The 14186-nt window shown below is 37.7% G+C and overlaps 1 protein-coding gene across 37 annotated transcripts in view; it reads left to right on the top strand.

Moving 5' to 3' along the window:
* The window catches only part of CLASP2 (cytoplasmic linker associated protein 2), a 175597-nt gene that overhangs the window by 77356 nt on the left and 84055 nt on the right, over nt 1-14186 (top strand). For all 37 annotated transcript variants that reach the window (NM_001191201.3, XM_059879719.1, XM_059879716.1 and 34 more), the window contains 3 exons: nt 2817-2962; nt 5882-6017; nt 13550-13620. In NM_001191201.3, the coding sequence (NP_001178130.2) occupies nt 2817-2962; nt 5882-6017; nt 13550-13620 (353 nt within the window). The remainder of the gene's footprint in view (nt 1-2816; nt 2963-5881; nt 6018-13549; nt 13621-14186) is intronic.

The following is a 14186-nucleotide window of genomic DNA, read 5'->3' as shown; positions in this document are numbered from 1 at the left end:
CGACCCAGGGATCAAACACAGGCAGATCCTTTCCTGTCTGAGCCACCGTGGATGTGGTTTTAAAAGATTTTTTTTTTTTACTTTCTGATATTTCATTGTTAGTATAAAGAAATGCAACTGATTTCTATATGTTAATCTTGTATCCTGCTGCTTTGCTGAATCCATTTAGTAGTTGTAATCGTTTTATTGTGGCATCTCTAGGGTTTTCCAGAAAATCATGTTACTTGCATGTGATGGCAATTTTACCTCTTCCCTTCCAATTTGGATACCTTTTATTTCTTTTTCTTGTCTGATTCCTATTATTAAGAGTTTTAATAAATCTTGTGTTGAACCGAAGTGGTAGAGTGGGCATCCTTGTCTTGTTTCCGATTTTAATGGCAGTGTTTTCTGCTTTTTACCATTGAGTGTTGTTTGGGTTTGTCATGAACCATTGGCTGTGAGTTTGTCATAAATAGCTTTTATTGAGATATGTTGAGATATGTTTCTTTTATACCCACTTTAGTAAGAGTTTTTTATCATAAATGGTTGTTAAATTTTGTCAGATTCTTTTCTGCGTCTGTTGAGATGATCATATGATTTCTTTTGTTGATGTGCTGTGTCACATTTTTTGATTTGCATATGTTGAACCATCCTTGTGACCCTGGGATGAATCCAGTTTGATCAAAGTGTATGACCCTTTTCATATGTAATTGGATTCAGTTTGCTAATATTTTACTGAGGATTTTTTCATTTGTATTCATCAAAGATATTGGCCTGTAATTTTCTTTTTTGGTAGCGTCTTTGGTTTTGGTAGTAGGGTGATGGTGGCTTCATAGAATCACTTTGGGAAGGTTCCCTCTACTTTAGTTTTTTGTTTTATTTATTTATTTGACTGCACCAAGTCTTAGTTGTGACATGGGGACTCTTTTAGCTGTGGCGTGTGGGATCTAGTTACTGACCAGGGATTGAACTCAGGCCCCCTGCATTGGGAGTGCAGCATCTTAGCCATTCCACTAGGGAAGTCCCTCTTTTTGGAAGAGTTGGAGAAGGTTTGGTGTAAGTTCTTTTTTGTATGTTTGATAGAATTCCTCAGTGAAACCATCTTGTCGTGGACTTCCATTTGCACGGAGCTTTTTTTAATTGCAGATTATGTAAATTTTTCATGATCAATGATCAGATTGTTCAGGTTACCTGTTAATTCTTCATTCAGTTTTGGTGGGCTGTATGTTTCTAGAAAGTAAGATGGACTTGTTCTATTTTGTGCTGTATTAACAATATTACAAAAAAAAATAAAAAAATAAAAAAAAAACAATATTACAATAAACATCTATGCATGTGTCTATAACAGTGGTGTTTTTATTTTTGTAGGTTAAATTTTTATAGATGAGGTTGACGGGTAAAGAATAGATGATACAGTTTTATTTCAGTAGATATTGCCAAAATATTTTGAACAAAGATATTAGTCATTCATGATCTACTTAACAGTAAGAATATATGTTTTCTGTCTGGTACTGGGTTTTACTGAGTCTTAACTTTTGCCGATCTAAGGAAGGAAAATGGTGTGTCTTTGTTGTAATTTGCATTTGCTTATCACTAGTAAGGTTGAAGGCAATGGCACCCGACTCCAGTACTCTTGCCTGGAAAATCCCATGGATGGAGGAGCCTGGTAGGCCGAAGTCCATGGGGTCGCTAGGAGTCGGACACGACTGAGCGATTTCACTTTCCCTTTTCACTTTCCTGCATTGGAGAAGGAAATGGCAACCCACTCCAGTGTTCTTGCCTGGAGAATCCCAGGGACGGGGGAGCCTGGTGGGCTGCCGTCTCTGGGGTCGCACAGAGTCCGACACAACTGAAGCGACTTAGCAGCAGCAGCAGTAAGGTTGAACACGTTTCGTTGTATTTATTTTAGCCAATGTAATATTTGGTTGTCTTTTTTTCACTTTATTGCCATTCCTTGTGCATTGTACTGTTGTGTTGCAGATAATTTTTTCCTACCATATTGTGATTTTTTTAGTTAATCTCATTTAGATGCCTCCTGATTTCTGCTTATGATAGTTTCCCTTCTTATATATACTTAAAGTTATATAATATTCTTTCAACTATTTTTTTAATATCCACAATATTTTTTTATACTTTCCATCTTTAGTTCATCTTTTTTAACTTTGAAAGATATCTTTAAAAATTTAGAGAAGCTCAGAAATTAATATGCTGCTGTTGCTAAGTCACTTCAGTTGTGTTCGACTCTGTGACCCCATACGTGGCAGCCCACCAGGCTCCCCCATCCCTGGGATTCTCCAGGCAAGGATACTGGAGTGGGTTGCCATTTCCTTCTCCCATGCATGAAAGTGAAAAGTGAAAGTGAAGTCACTCAGCCGTGTCCGACTCTTAGAGATCCCATGGACTGCAATCTACCAGGCTGCTCCGTCCATGGGATTTTCCAGGCAAGAGAACGGGAGTGGGGTGCCGTTGCCTTTTCCAAGATTAATATGAGATTCTACATAATAATGGGTATTATTTAGGTAAACTTTTAACTTCTGCGTGTGACCACAGACGTGCACCTGAGTATGTCTTTTGTCACAATTTTAAATAGACTCCCTTAAAACTTTAAGATTTATTTATATACTCAAACATTATATATGTCTATTATACATATAACTGAATCTGTAATGTTCTTTTCCAGAAAGCTGTTTTGTTTCTTCACATGTTTATTTATGTTTAGTGCTGTTGAATCTAATGAAAACTTCTAAAATTTTGTTCAAATAATGTTTAGGAAGTTGTTTGTTTTTTTATACTGCTTTACTTTTTAATGTCAGTAATGAAAATTTTCTTTATTTCAGCTAAAGAAAATTCGATCATTGCTTGTTGCTGGAGCTGCACAATATGATTGCTTTTTCCAGCATTTACGCTTGTTGGATGGAGCACTTAAACTTTCCGCTAAGGATCTTAGATCCCAAGTGGTTAGAGAAGCTTGCATTACTGTAGCGTAAGTATATTCTTTGTGTGATAAGTATTTTTTATGAATTAATTTCGTGCTCATTGATTGAGTTACTCATTCAGTAAAGCACTAGTAAGATAACCCCCCTAAAGCATGATCCAAAAATCATATGCATAAGGATTAAATTTGTGTGATTTTGAAAAAAAAAAAAAAATCTTTCTTAATAGTACTTTATACCAACTTTGAACTATGTTTATATGTCAAAAGTCGACTGGTAGATTTTTGGTCACTAACTCTGTGAGTATAAGAAAAAAATGAATGGGTCTCAGAACCGGCTCTTCTTATGTAATGTTCTCTTTGCTAATTTGGATATTAAGCTTTTTTTCTGACATTTTAGCAATTGTCCTCGAATTGTAACATCCATCATTAACTTATCAAAGTCTAAACCTATTCAGTATGTTTATATTTTTCTATAATTTAAGGATGGTAGAACACTTGAACTCTTCTTACTGCTGCTCCTGACCAAAAAAAAAAATTTGTTGTATATATTGTTGTATAAGCCTTCCTTTGGAGAGAGGGAACACTTAGATACATACTATTAGTATTTATAATCCGGATCATATTAGATGTCCTAGTCAGAACAGAAAAAAATAAACTAAAAAACTCAGGAAATAAAAACTATGAGGATTGCAAGAAAAGGAACAAAACTGCCCTTATTAACAGATGATATAATTATCCATGCAGAAAAAGTCAAGAATTAATAAATGATTATAATTAAGGAACTATGTAGCATGGTTGCTAGATATAAGTCAATATACCAAAATAATTGAGTATCTCTTGATAGCAAAACAAAACAAAAATCTTCAAATTGTAACCTTGGAAAATACTTCATGATGAGAATTCCGCTTCTTGCCATGATGCAATAACTGGTATAGGATTAGCCCTCTTGCAGAAAACTGAAGAAAATGTATAAGACAACTGTGTACAGATAATGGACAGCAGACAGAGCAGGACTGTAATTCTTGAAACATATCAGTTGAACAGTACCATCAGCACAGTTTTGACCTGGATGCATTTCTGAACCGTGGAGGGGGAGGGAGAACCCAGGCAGAGCAAGACAGTCTTACTCAGTTGAAGAAGAAACAAGAGATGGGAGGTTCTGAAAGCTGAAGTGGCTAAACTTTTCAGTGCAGAATACTGGGGAGAAGAGAGCTATAACAGAAAAAGAGCCATAGAAGTCTGCATAGGGGATCCATGAGTCCAGTTGAACACTAATCTGTGCATGTGAAACGTACAACTCTCTGCGGACCGGAAAGACCTACTGCTGGAAGCCATGAGGTAAACAACAGTTCCCAGAACTTGCATGGGCTGGGACAGGTTCAAGTTTTGAGGAACCAGACTGGAGAGACCTTGTCAAACCCCCAGGGCATGCATTTGAGACCCCAGAAAGGCTGTTGTGTAGGAATCGTACTGCTCAGGCTACTCGAAGCTGAGTACTCTCAGGCTACCCCTCCTAACAAGCTGGGAAAGATGAGGCTACTTCCAAAGGACATCACCTGCTGACCAGAACAAAAGGCTCACACTTTAAAGGAGGACAGCAACATCAGGGCACAGGTGGCTTCCCCTGCTTCTCATCTGAGTTTCACAAGGGAAAACTGAATGTGTAACTGAACACTAGTAAATAGGTCTGAGTACTGCTTTGAATCAGGAATCTGATATTTCGGAGCCAACTGTATTCTAAATAAGGTATAAGTATGTAGAAATGTGAGTGTTTACAGCATTCTTCATAAGTGTTTTACCTAAAGTCATACTGCTGCTGCTGCTGCTAAGTCACTTCAGTCGTGTCCAACTCTGTGTGACCCCATAGACGGCAAACCATATCAAATTAATTAGGCTGGATTAGTTGTTTAACTGCAAATTTGGAAAGAGAAGACACATTTGTTTAGAGTCACCCAACTAACCAGTGCATCTGTGCACGCTAAGTCACTTCAGTCATATCTAACTCTGTGCGATCCCATGGACTGTAGCCTGCCAGGTTCCTCTGTCTGTGGGATTCTCCAGGCAAGAATACTAGAGTGGGTTGCCACGCACTCCTCCAGAGGATTTTCCCTGCCCAGGGATCAAAGCTACGTCTCTTATGTCTCCTGCATTGGCAGGCAGGCTCTTCACCACTGGCGCCACCTGGGAAGCTCCAGTCAATGTATGTGTGTTAGTTGTTCAGTTGTGTCCAACTCCTTGGGACCCCCTGGACTGTAGCTCACCAGGCTCCTCTGTTCATGGAATTTTCCCCAGGCAAGAATACTGGAATGGGTTGCCATTTCCTTCAGAGGAACTTCCCAACCCAGGGACTGAACCCGAGTACCCTGCATTGCACGCAGATTCTTTACCGACTGAACCACCATTCTTTACTGTCGGTTTACCAGGGAAGCTGGTAACCATTGTATGGTAGAGTTCTGTGTTCAATCAAGAATTCTGAAATCCTACACCAAACATGTCAGGAAGTATTTGTGACTGAAATAGTAGTGGTACCATTAATACAAATAGCAGAATACTGATTTGGGTAAGATTTTACTTGTTTGTACAGTATGTTGAATATAAGATTGATACTGGGGCATCAGAATGAAAATATCTGATGGATAAAGACTAAACATCAGGACAGTCAAAGCTGAGTGTTTTACCTGTCATGTTCATGCTTAAATTCTGAGATCAAATGGCTTCTCTATTGCAGAGAGATGCTTAAAATGCCAAAGTCAACTCTGCACTAGACAGTAAAAGGTCAGGGAGAAGAAAGAAATACTTAATATCTGCACTTCCCTTTCTCTCTTTTGTTTTTCTGCCATTTTAGAACTGGTTAAAATAAAGATTTTAGGTTAATTCAGTAAAAGAATATTTTAAAATTACATGGTCCTACCTATATTTAATGTTAAACTATTTTTCTAAGACAACATTTTTTGTCTTCCTTTATAGCCATCTTTCAACAGTTTTGGGAAACAAGTTTGATCATGGCGCTGAAGCCATTGTACCTACACTTTTTAATCTCGTCCCCAATAGTGCAAAAGTCATGGCGACTTCTGGATGTGCAGCAATCAGATTCATAATTCGGGTAGGTTCTTTTCCTTTCTTTTTTTTTTTTCCTGTCTTCCTCTGTGTGTCTGCCTGTCCATTTGTCTGTCTCTCTCTCTCTCTTTCAATGTACTTAAATAAATCATTGGAATTTTTTTAAACCCCAAGAAAAAAATTACTTTTGAGTAATTTTTCTGATAATAAAAGTAATACACAGGTATTAATGAAATTTAAATAGTAAAGAGGATCACAAAGTAAAGATGCTTGTATACAGAATATAATAGGCACAATACGCATGTGCATGTGTGAGCGTGTGTGTGTGAATCATGTTACAGGTCAGGTCAGTTCAGTTCACTCAGTCGTGTCCGACTCTTTGCGACCCCATGAATCGCAGCACGCCAGGCCTCCCTGTCCATCACCAACTCCCAGAGTTCACCAACACTCATGTGCATCAAATTGGTGATGCCATCCAGCCATCTCATCCTCTGTCGTCCCCTTCTTCTCCTGCCCCCAATCCCTCCCAGCATCAGAGTCTTTTACAATGAGTCAACCCTTCGCATGAGGTGGCCAAAGTACTGGAGTTTCAGCTTCAGCATCAGTCCTTCCAATGAACACCCAGAACTGATCTCCTTTAGGATGGACTGGTTGGATCTCCTTGCAGTCCAAGGGACTCTCAAGAGTCTTCTCTAACACCACAGTTCAAAAGCATCAATTCTTCGATGCTCAGCTTTCTTCACAGTCCAACTTTCACATCCATACATGACCACTGGAAAAACCATAGCCTTGACTAGACAAACCTTTGTTCGCAAAGTAATGTCTCTGCTTTTGAATATGCTATCTAGGTTGGTCATAACTTTCCTTCCAAGGAGTAAGCATCTTTTAATTTCATGGCTGCAGTCACCATCTGCAGTGATTTTGGAGCCCCCAAAAATAAAGTCTGACACTGTTTCCACTGTTTCCCCATCTATTTCCCATGAAGTGATGGGACCAGATGCCATAATCTTCGTTTTCTGAATGTTGAGTTTTAAGTCAACTTTCTCACTCTCCTCTTTCACTTTCATCAAGAGGCTTTTTAGTTCCTCTTCACTTTCTGCCATAAGGGTGGTGTCCTCTGCATATCTGAGGTTATTGATATTTCTCCTAGCAATCTTGATTCCAGCTTGTGCTTCATCCAGCCCCCAGCCTTTCTTATGATGTACTCTGCATATAAGTTAAATAAGCAGGGTGACAATATACAGCCTTGACGTACTCCTTTTCCTATTTGGAACCAGTCTGTTGTTCCATGTCCAGTTCTAACTGTTGCTTCCTGACCTGCATACACGTTTCTCAAGAGGCAGGTCAGGTGGTCTGGTATTCCCATCTCTTTCAGAATTTTCCACAGTTTATTGTGATCCACACAGTCAAAGGCTTTGGCATAGTCCATGAAGCAAAATTACGTGTTTTTCTGGAACTCTCTTGCTTTTTCCATGATCCAGCAGATGTTGGCAATTTGATCTCTGGTTCCTCTGCCTTTTCTAAAACCAGCTTGAGCATCAGGAAGTTCACGGTTCACATATTGCTGAAGCCAGGTTGGAGAATTTTGAGCGTTACTTAACTAGCATGTGGGATGAGTGCAATATTGCAATAGATAGTTTGAACATTCTTTGGCATTGCCTTTCTTTGGGATTGGAATGAAAACTGACCTTTTCCAGTCCTGTGGCCACTGCTGAGTTTTCCAAATTTGCTGGCATATTGAGTGCAGCAGTTTCACAGCATCATCTTTCAGGATTTGTAATAGCCCAACTGGAATTCCATCACCTCCACTAGCTTTGTTCGTAGTGATGCTTTCTAAGGCCCACTTGACTTTGCATTCCAGGATGTCTGGCTCTAGGTGAGTGATCACACCATCATGATTATCTTGGTCATGAAGATCTTTTTTGTACAGTTCTTCTGTGTATTCTTGCCACCTCTTAATATCTTCTGCTTCTGTAGTAACAGACAAATGTTAAACAGTAAAAATGTTACAAGCAGTGGTAATAGATGACAGCAAATTCTTAATATTTCTCATCATCCACCTCTTAAAGGTGGCAGAAGAAGAGGTAAAAATGTAAAACTTCCCCACTTAAATTTTTAAATTTTACTCTTCTACAACTCACCACTCTAACCATACAGGATGTACTTTTCCAAACCTCTATTTTGTGCCTATACAAACTATATTTACTACAAAATGTAAGTGTAGCATTTATATTTTATATATATGTATAAATGTTTTTTTACCTTTGCTTTTTAAACTTCATGTACTCAGGCAGCTTCCCTTGTTTAATTATTTTTGATGTCTAAGTCAGGTCTTAGTTAAGGGGCATAATATTAAGCTGTCCTCACCATATTTGAAGTTTGTGAAATTCTTTTTCTCTGTCCTTTACCTTACGCTGTGTATTATTAGTATCTTAAAGGTTTTAAAATTTAATAATTAAAGAATATTATTTCATATTCTACTTTGCATTTCTTGGATTATTAGAAAACATTAGGTATTTTTTTCCTTTAATAGTTTTTCTAAGGATTGCCAGTTTATATTCTGTGCATTTTTTCCTTGCGTTTTTTCCTATGGCCTTTTTTCTGTGTTATTAGAACAGTTGGTCCTCCTTATCCATGGGTTCTGCATCTGTGGATTCAACCAACCTCAAATCAGAAATATTTGCGGGGGAAAGAATTGTAATGCGTTTCAAGAAGCAAAACTTGATTTGCCTTCTGCTGGCATCTGTTTCTATAACATTTATAATAATTACAACTATATGTGTATCATTTACATTATATTAACTAATTAATCTAGAGATGACAAAGTATACAGGAAAAAAAAGTGTAGGTTTTATGCATATACTGTACCATTTTATGTAAGGGATTTGTATATCCCCGAATTTTGGTATCCTCACAGGGTCCCAGAACCACCCCCGTGGACACTGAAGGACAACTGTATATTAATTTTATTTGTAAATATTTTCTACCAGTTTGTCATTTCTTCATATATTGTTTAAGCTACATTTGATATATATATAGAAATTTGATATTTTTTTGTTTTGAGACAATTCTATTTTTGTGGGTTTTGTTATATAAAGTTAAAACAACCTTCCCCATTTCTCAGTTATAAAAATAGTCAGTTTTTAAACCTTTTATGATTTTGTTTCTTAGATTTAGATCTAACTTAATTTTATTTTTGTGTACAGTATGGATATCTGACTTTGTTTTCCCCCAGATACAAAACCAGCTGACCCCGTGGTGTGTAGTAGATTATAGTTCAGTCTTTTCTTAAACTACCACTGTTTTCGTGTAGTAAATTTCCATAAATATATGGGTCTGTTTTTTAAATGCCTTTCCAGTTTCTTTGATCAATTTGTCCTCTCCTGGTAAATGATCTCTCTCTCTAATGCTGCTGTACCAGGTGTTTTTCAGCAGTAAAATCTGTGCCTGTGAAGAAATCCATGAATCTATCTCAGAAAATGTCCCTTTTCTTTCTGTTTTAATATTTTTGTAAGCTTCACTAAATCTGGCACCTTCATAACAGTGTTCAAAACTGGTGGAAATGATTGAAATCTTTATTTTTTTCTCTGAGTTTAATAGGAGTGCTTTAAATATGACCTCTGGGATGAATTTTTGGATATTCTGGATTAGGTCTGAGAATTTCCTCCTATTTATATTTTGCTAAATTTTGATCAGTAGTAGATGTGGAATCTTGTCAGATATCCCTTTAGAAATGATTGTCTCTCTTCATTTATCCATTGTACATTCATGAAATGATTTCTGCTTGGCCATTTACATTATGATACTGCTAGATGCAGTTGGCTAATACTTAAGAAGACTCTTGACATGAAGTTGTATACTGTTAATTTAAGAAAAGTTTCTTCTACCAGGGTTATATTACCATTTTGTATTATATTATTATATGTTCTTTTTTTAAAAAAAAAAAAGGAAAATACTTGCTAGAGGTATTGTTAAGAGATTTTTTATAAGCTTCAAATTTGTTACATTGGTACCCATGGGGTTCTTTTATTTTTTTCTAGTTGTTTAATTTCTATATTTATGTTTCTTAATTACTTTATTTGACTTGCTGTGGCTTACTTCTTTTTTTCCCCTAGATTTTTGTGGTATATTCTCACTTTGTCATAGTTTTTATTATTTAATCACATAAGACTTTCTTATCATAATGTTGTGTTCTGAGTTTGGCATTAGCAGCATCCAGCGATTTAGATTTACCACACTCTATTTTATATTTCTCAGTCGTTTGTAATTTCCATTTCAACTTTCTCATTGAATTACATAAGGATATTGTCTGCATTTTCAGATGGTTCTTTTGTCATTCTTATCATTTTGTAATTTCATGACATTCTGATCAGAGAATTTGATGGTACAATTTCTTTTTCATTGAATAACCTGAATTTTGTTAATATCCGAGTACATCATATATTTAGATAGGTAGTCTTTTAGTATTTGTGAAATATGGAATTCATTTATAGAGTGCTTTATTCATTTCTAAATCTAGTTTGTTCATATTATTCTAGTTCTTTATGGTCTTATTTTTTTTTTAATCTTATTTTCTTAAAAATTTCTTGTTCTTTGTCAGTGTCAAGAATAAATTCTCTTTTACTTCCCCAGCCTTTTGGAAAGTATATATTAAAAAAAAAAATAAGAAGTATATATTTTTATCTTATTTGTGTCATTGTTTTCCCCTTAACCACTGAATTAATTTCGAGCAACTAAAGTTGACTATGGTGGGTTTTTTTTTTTTTTCTGCTTTTATTCCTGCCCAGTGTTTATTAGGACTCTTCCCATTAAAAATATTTGCTTGATCTTAGTGTGTTCTTTAAAGAAGGCAATGGCACCCCACTCCAGTACTCCTGCCTGGAAAATCCCATGGACGGAGAAGCGTGGTAGGCTGCAGTCCGTGGGGTCGCTGAGGGTCGGACATGACTGAGCGACTTCACTTTCACTTTTCACTTTCATGCATTGGAGAAGGAAATGGCAACCCACTCCAGTGTTCTTGCCTGGAGAATCCCAGGGACGGGGGAGCCTCGTGGGCTGCCGTCTCTGGGGTCGCATAGAGTCGGACATGGGTGAAGTGACTTAGCAGCAGCAGCAGCACTGTGTTCTCAGTTTTCATAGATATTTATTTTTTCATATTTCTAAATGGCTTTGCTTTGCCATTATACAAGAATTCAAAAATTGGACTTCAGGTTCACATTTCTTTTCTCTCAGAATTATGTCCTTTTCACAAAGAATTGTTTTCTTCACTCTGTTGTTTTTATAGTGAGATGTTGTTTGATTCTTTTATTTAAAAACAGCACCACTGCTGCCTTAGGAAGCTTTGTAGGAGAGTCTCTCTGTTAGGAGTTCCCTCACAGCATCTTTCATTTGTGCTGTCTTTACACAGAGGAGCAAGATTTCTGACTAAAATGAAGTTTGTTCAAATTTATGTTAGTTTTCATGTATCATTTATTTATTGCTTCTGTTTGTTTCCTGTCTTTCAGTTGTATATGTTCTCAGGAAAAATCCTTTAAATTCTGCTTACTTGACAGTACCCAATTTGCCATTTTTAGGTTTGTTTATACTTCATGTATTATTTTCAGATTGCCTGTTTTTCATGAGTTTGTCTCATGTTATTGAGACAATAACATGTCCCATCATCTCACAGAAAATACGGATCAGGTTGTTGTTGTTTTACATTATTTCCTGTTTTCTATATTTTTGTTTGTTTCCCAGGGGCCTGCTTCTAAGTTGTTCTGATTTAGTATTTGTTTGAATGCATCATCTGTAATTGTGAGGATCACTTATTTTCCTTTGGAATAGCTCCCCTGAATATGGTGTAGCAATAGGTTAGTCTCTAGCCCCATCTCTGCCACTGTGTTGTTTAAGAGTTAATCAGCAGCAGTAGGATTTTGAGATCATGAGAGAGAGGAGGAGGAAGGTAGGTGAGACCTGCTATGTAGTATACTATGGCTAGGGAGTCCCTTTGGGCTTTCTTTTAACTCCTCAGTAATGTTCAGGGATGAGTTCTTCTGGATGCTCTAATAGAAATAAAGTACATGAAAAATGTAATGCACTCGAATCATTCCAAAACCATCACCACCCCACCCCCTGTTGCCCTCCCCCCCCGCACCCCCAACCTGTTCATGGGAAACTTGTCATCCACAAAACTGGTCCCTCGTGCTAGGGGAGCAAGTCCACAGAGCCCTTCCATACTGGATATAGCAGTTGAATAACATGCAGACCAGCACTGTGTTGCATTATCCTCATCTTGAACAACTTCACGTCTGTGGGTGGCTTCCCTCTGTCAGAGGTGAAAACAGTGTTCCCTCTGTGTTGGTTGAGTTAGTTGTGGCCACTCACTCTTTCCTTCACTCTAAGACTTGTTTCCTCCCAAGTACGGAGGCTCTGTGGGCTGACAGCCTTTAGCTGCAGCCTCTTCAAAGCCTGCGAAGCTTGTAGAGATCTGCCTTTCTTGGAGTCTTGCCCTTTCCTAGTTATGGCCCATATCCAGTAAACTGATTGACGTGGAAGAGTAGAGTTTGGCCATCTTAGGCCATTTTGAGACTATCTTCCAGAGCTCCCCAGTGACTTTGGGTAAAGAGGTCCTTGGGCTATATCACAGATTGATTTCTTCCTTTGCCTAGTCTTGCTTCCTTCTCACTTCCACCAGTGTTGATTCCAAAAGCACTGCTTAATATTAAAAAGGCTGAACTCCATCTCACAGCCTGCTTCCTAGGTAACCCAGCCTGTACCATCAGCTCAAAAGAAAAATAGGAGATTTAAAGCATCAAATATGTATCCTTAGGTTACTGTTTTATTTTAACGTCTCTTGTGAACTTCTTAGTGTTTGCTTTACTAAAGAAGAGGTGGCTCAGGTGGTAAAGAATCTGTAATACAGAAGACCCAGGTTCGATCCTTGAGTCAGGACGATCCCCTGGAGAAGGGAATGGCAATCCACTCCACTATTCTTGCCTGGAGGATCCCAGTAACAGGGTAGCCTGCCGGGCTACAGTCCATGGGGTCGCAAAGAGTCAGACACAACTGAGCGACTAACACACAAACACTCTCACCAAAGAAGAATGTAAGAATTACTAATAGAAATCAGAAGATTATATACCTGAATTCTAGAGAGCTGTGGTTCAGCCAGGATGAAAGTTCAGTTAAAATCACCGTTTCAAAGTGCATTCTTGATAATTACGCAGATTCACTCTGATAACCTGCTTTGATGACATAGCAATACTGTGCTCTCCAGCAGTAGCCATGGTACATCAAAAAATAAGACCAGTATGTGTCTGGTTCCCCCCAAAGTACACTGTCCTAACAGTTGTCTGTAGTTATCAGTTAACTTGTCCTTATTATTTAATATTACAACCACATCTGCCCTTCTGAAATTGTATCGTTACTATTTAATTTGGGAAAACCTTTTGACTGGTCTTAATTTCTTTCAAAATCTGATTTTATGGTTATTTTTGTTCTTTTCTAATATAGCTAAATACTTGAATGCAAAGCAAGTAAAGGAAGAGATTATGTAAGGTACACGGTATTTCTCAACCTCTTCTAAACTGTCTTTTTCAGCATACTCATGTACCCAGACTTATACCTTTAATAACAAGCAATTGCACATCGAAATCAGTTCCTGTAAGGAGGTAAGTTTTGAAAAAACTTAGTATAGCTTTATGTTGAATATTGCATTATGTCTGATTCTTAGTTGGGTACAAAAATTAGTTGTCATCAATTTCTTGCCTTCTAGAAACCTTATTAAAGTTTTTTAACTTAATGTAAGGCAAAAAGGAACAAAGTGCTTATTATGACTATCCACATTTCTTGGCCTTTTCGTATTAAAGTGTGTCTGAAAGTCGCTCAGTCATTTCTGACTTTTTGCGACCCCATGGACTTCTCCATGGAATTCTCCAGGCCAGAATACTGCAATGGGTAGCCGTTCCCTTCACCCGGGGACCTTCCAAACCCAGGGATCAAACCCGGATCTCCCACATTTTGGTTTATTTGGGCCACTATTTCTTTGGTTTTCAGAGAGTTTGGAGTCTAGAGTCAGCCCTCACCTAGAATCCTACAACTTTGATTGACTGTCCTGCCTTGGGCAGTCATTTAATTGCCCTAAACCTCATGTCTGTGTATGTTAGTGGGTCTAATGATGTGGACCCCATAGAGTTGTGAGGTTAAATGAGAAGGACACTAGAAGACATGAACATAG

This window comes from Bos taurus, chromosome 22 (genome assembly GCF_002263795.3).
Source record: "Bos taurus isolate L1 Dominette 01449 registration number 42190680 breed Hereford chromosome 22, ARS-UCD2.0, whole genome shotgun sequence".
Classification (NCBI taxonomy): Eukaryota; Metazoa; Chordata; class Mammalia; order Artiodactyla; family Bovidae; genus Bos; species Bos taurus.
The sequence above is the reverse complement of the archived record's forward strand: the minus strand, read 5'-3'. Positions and strand labels throughout refer to the sequence as shown.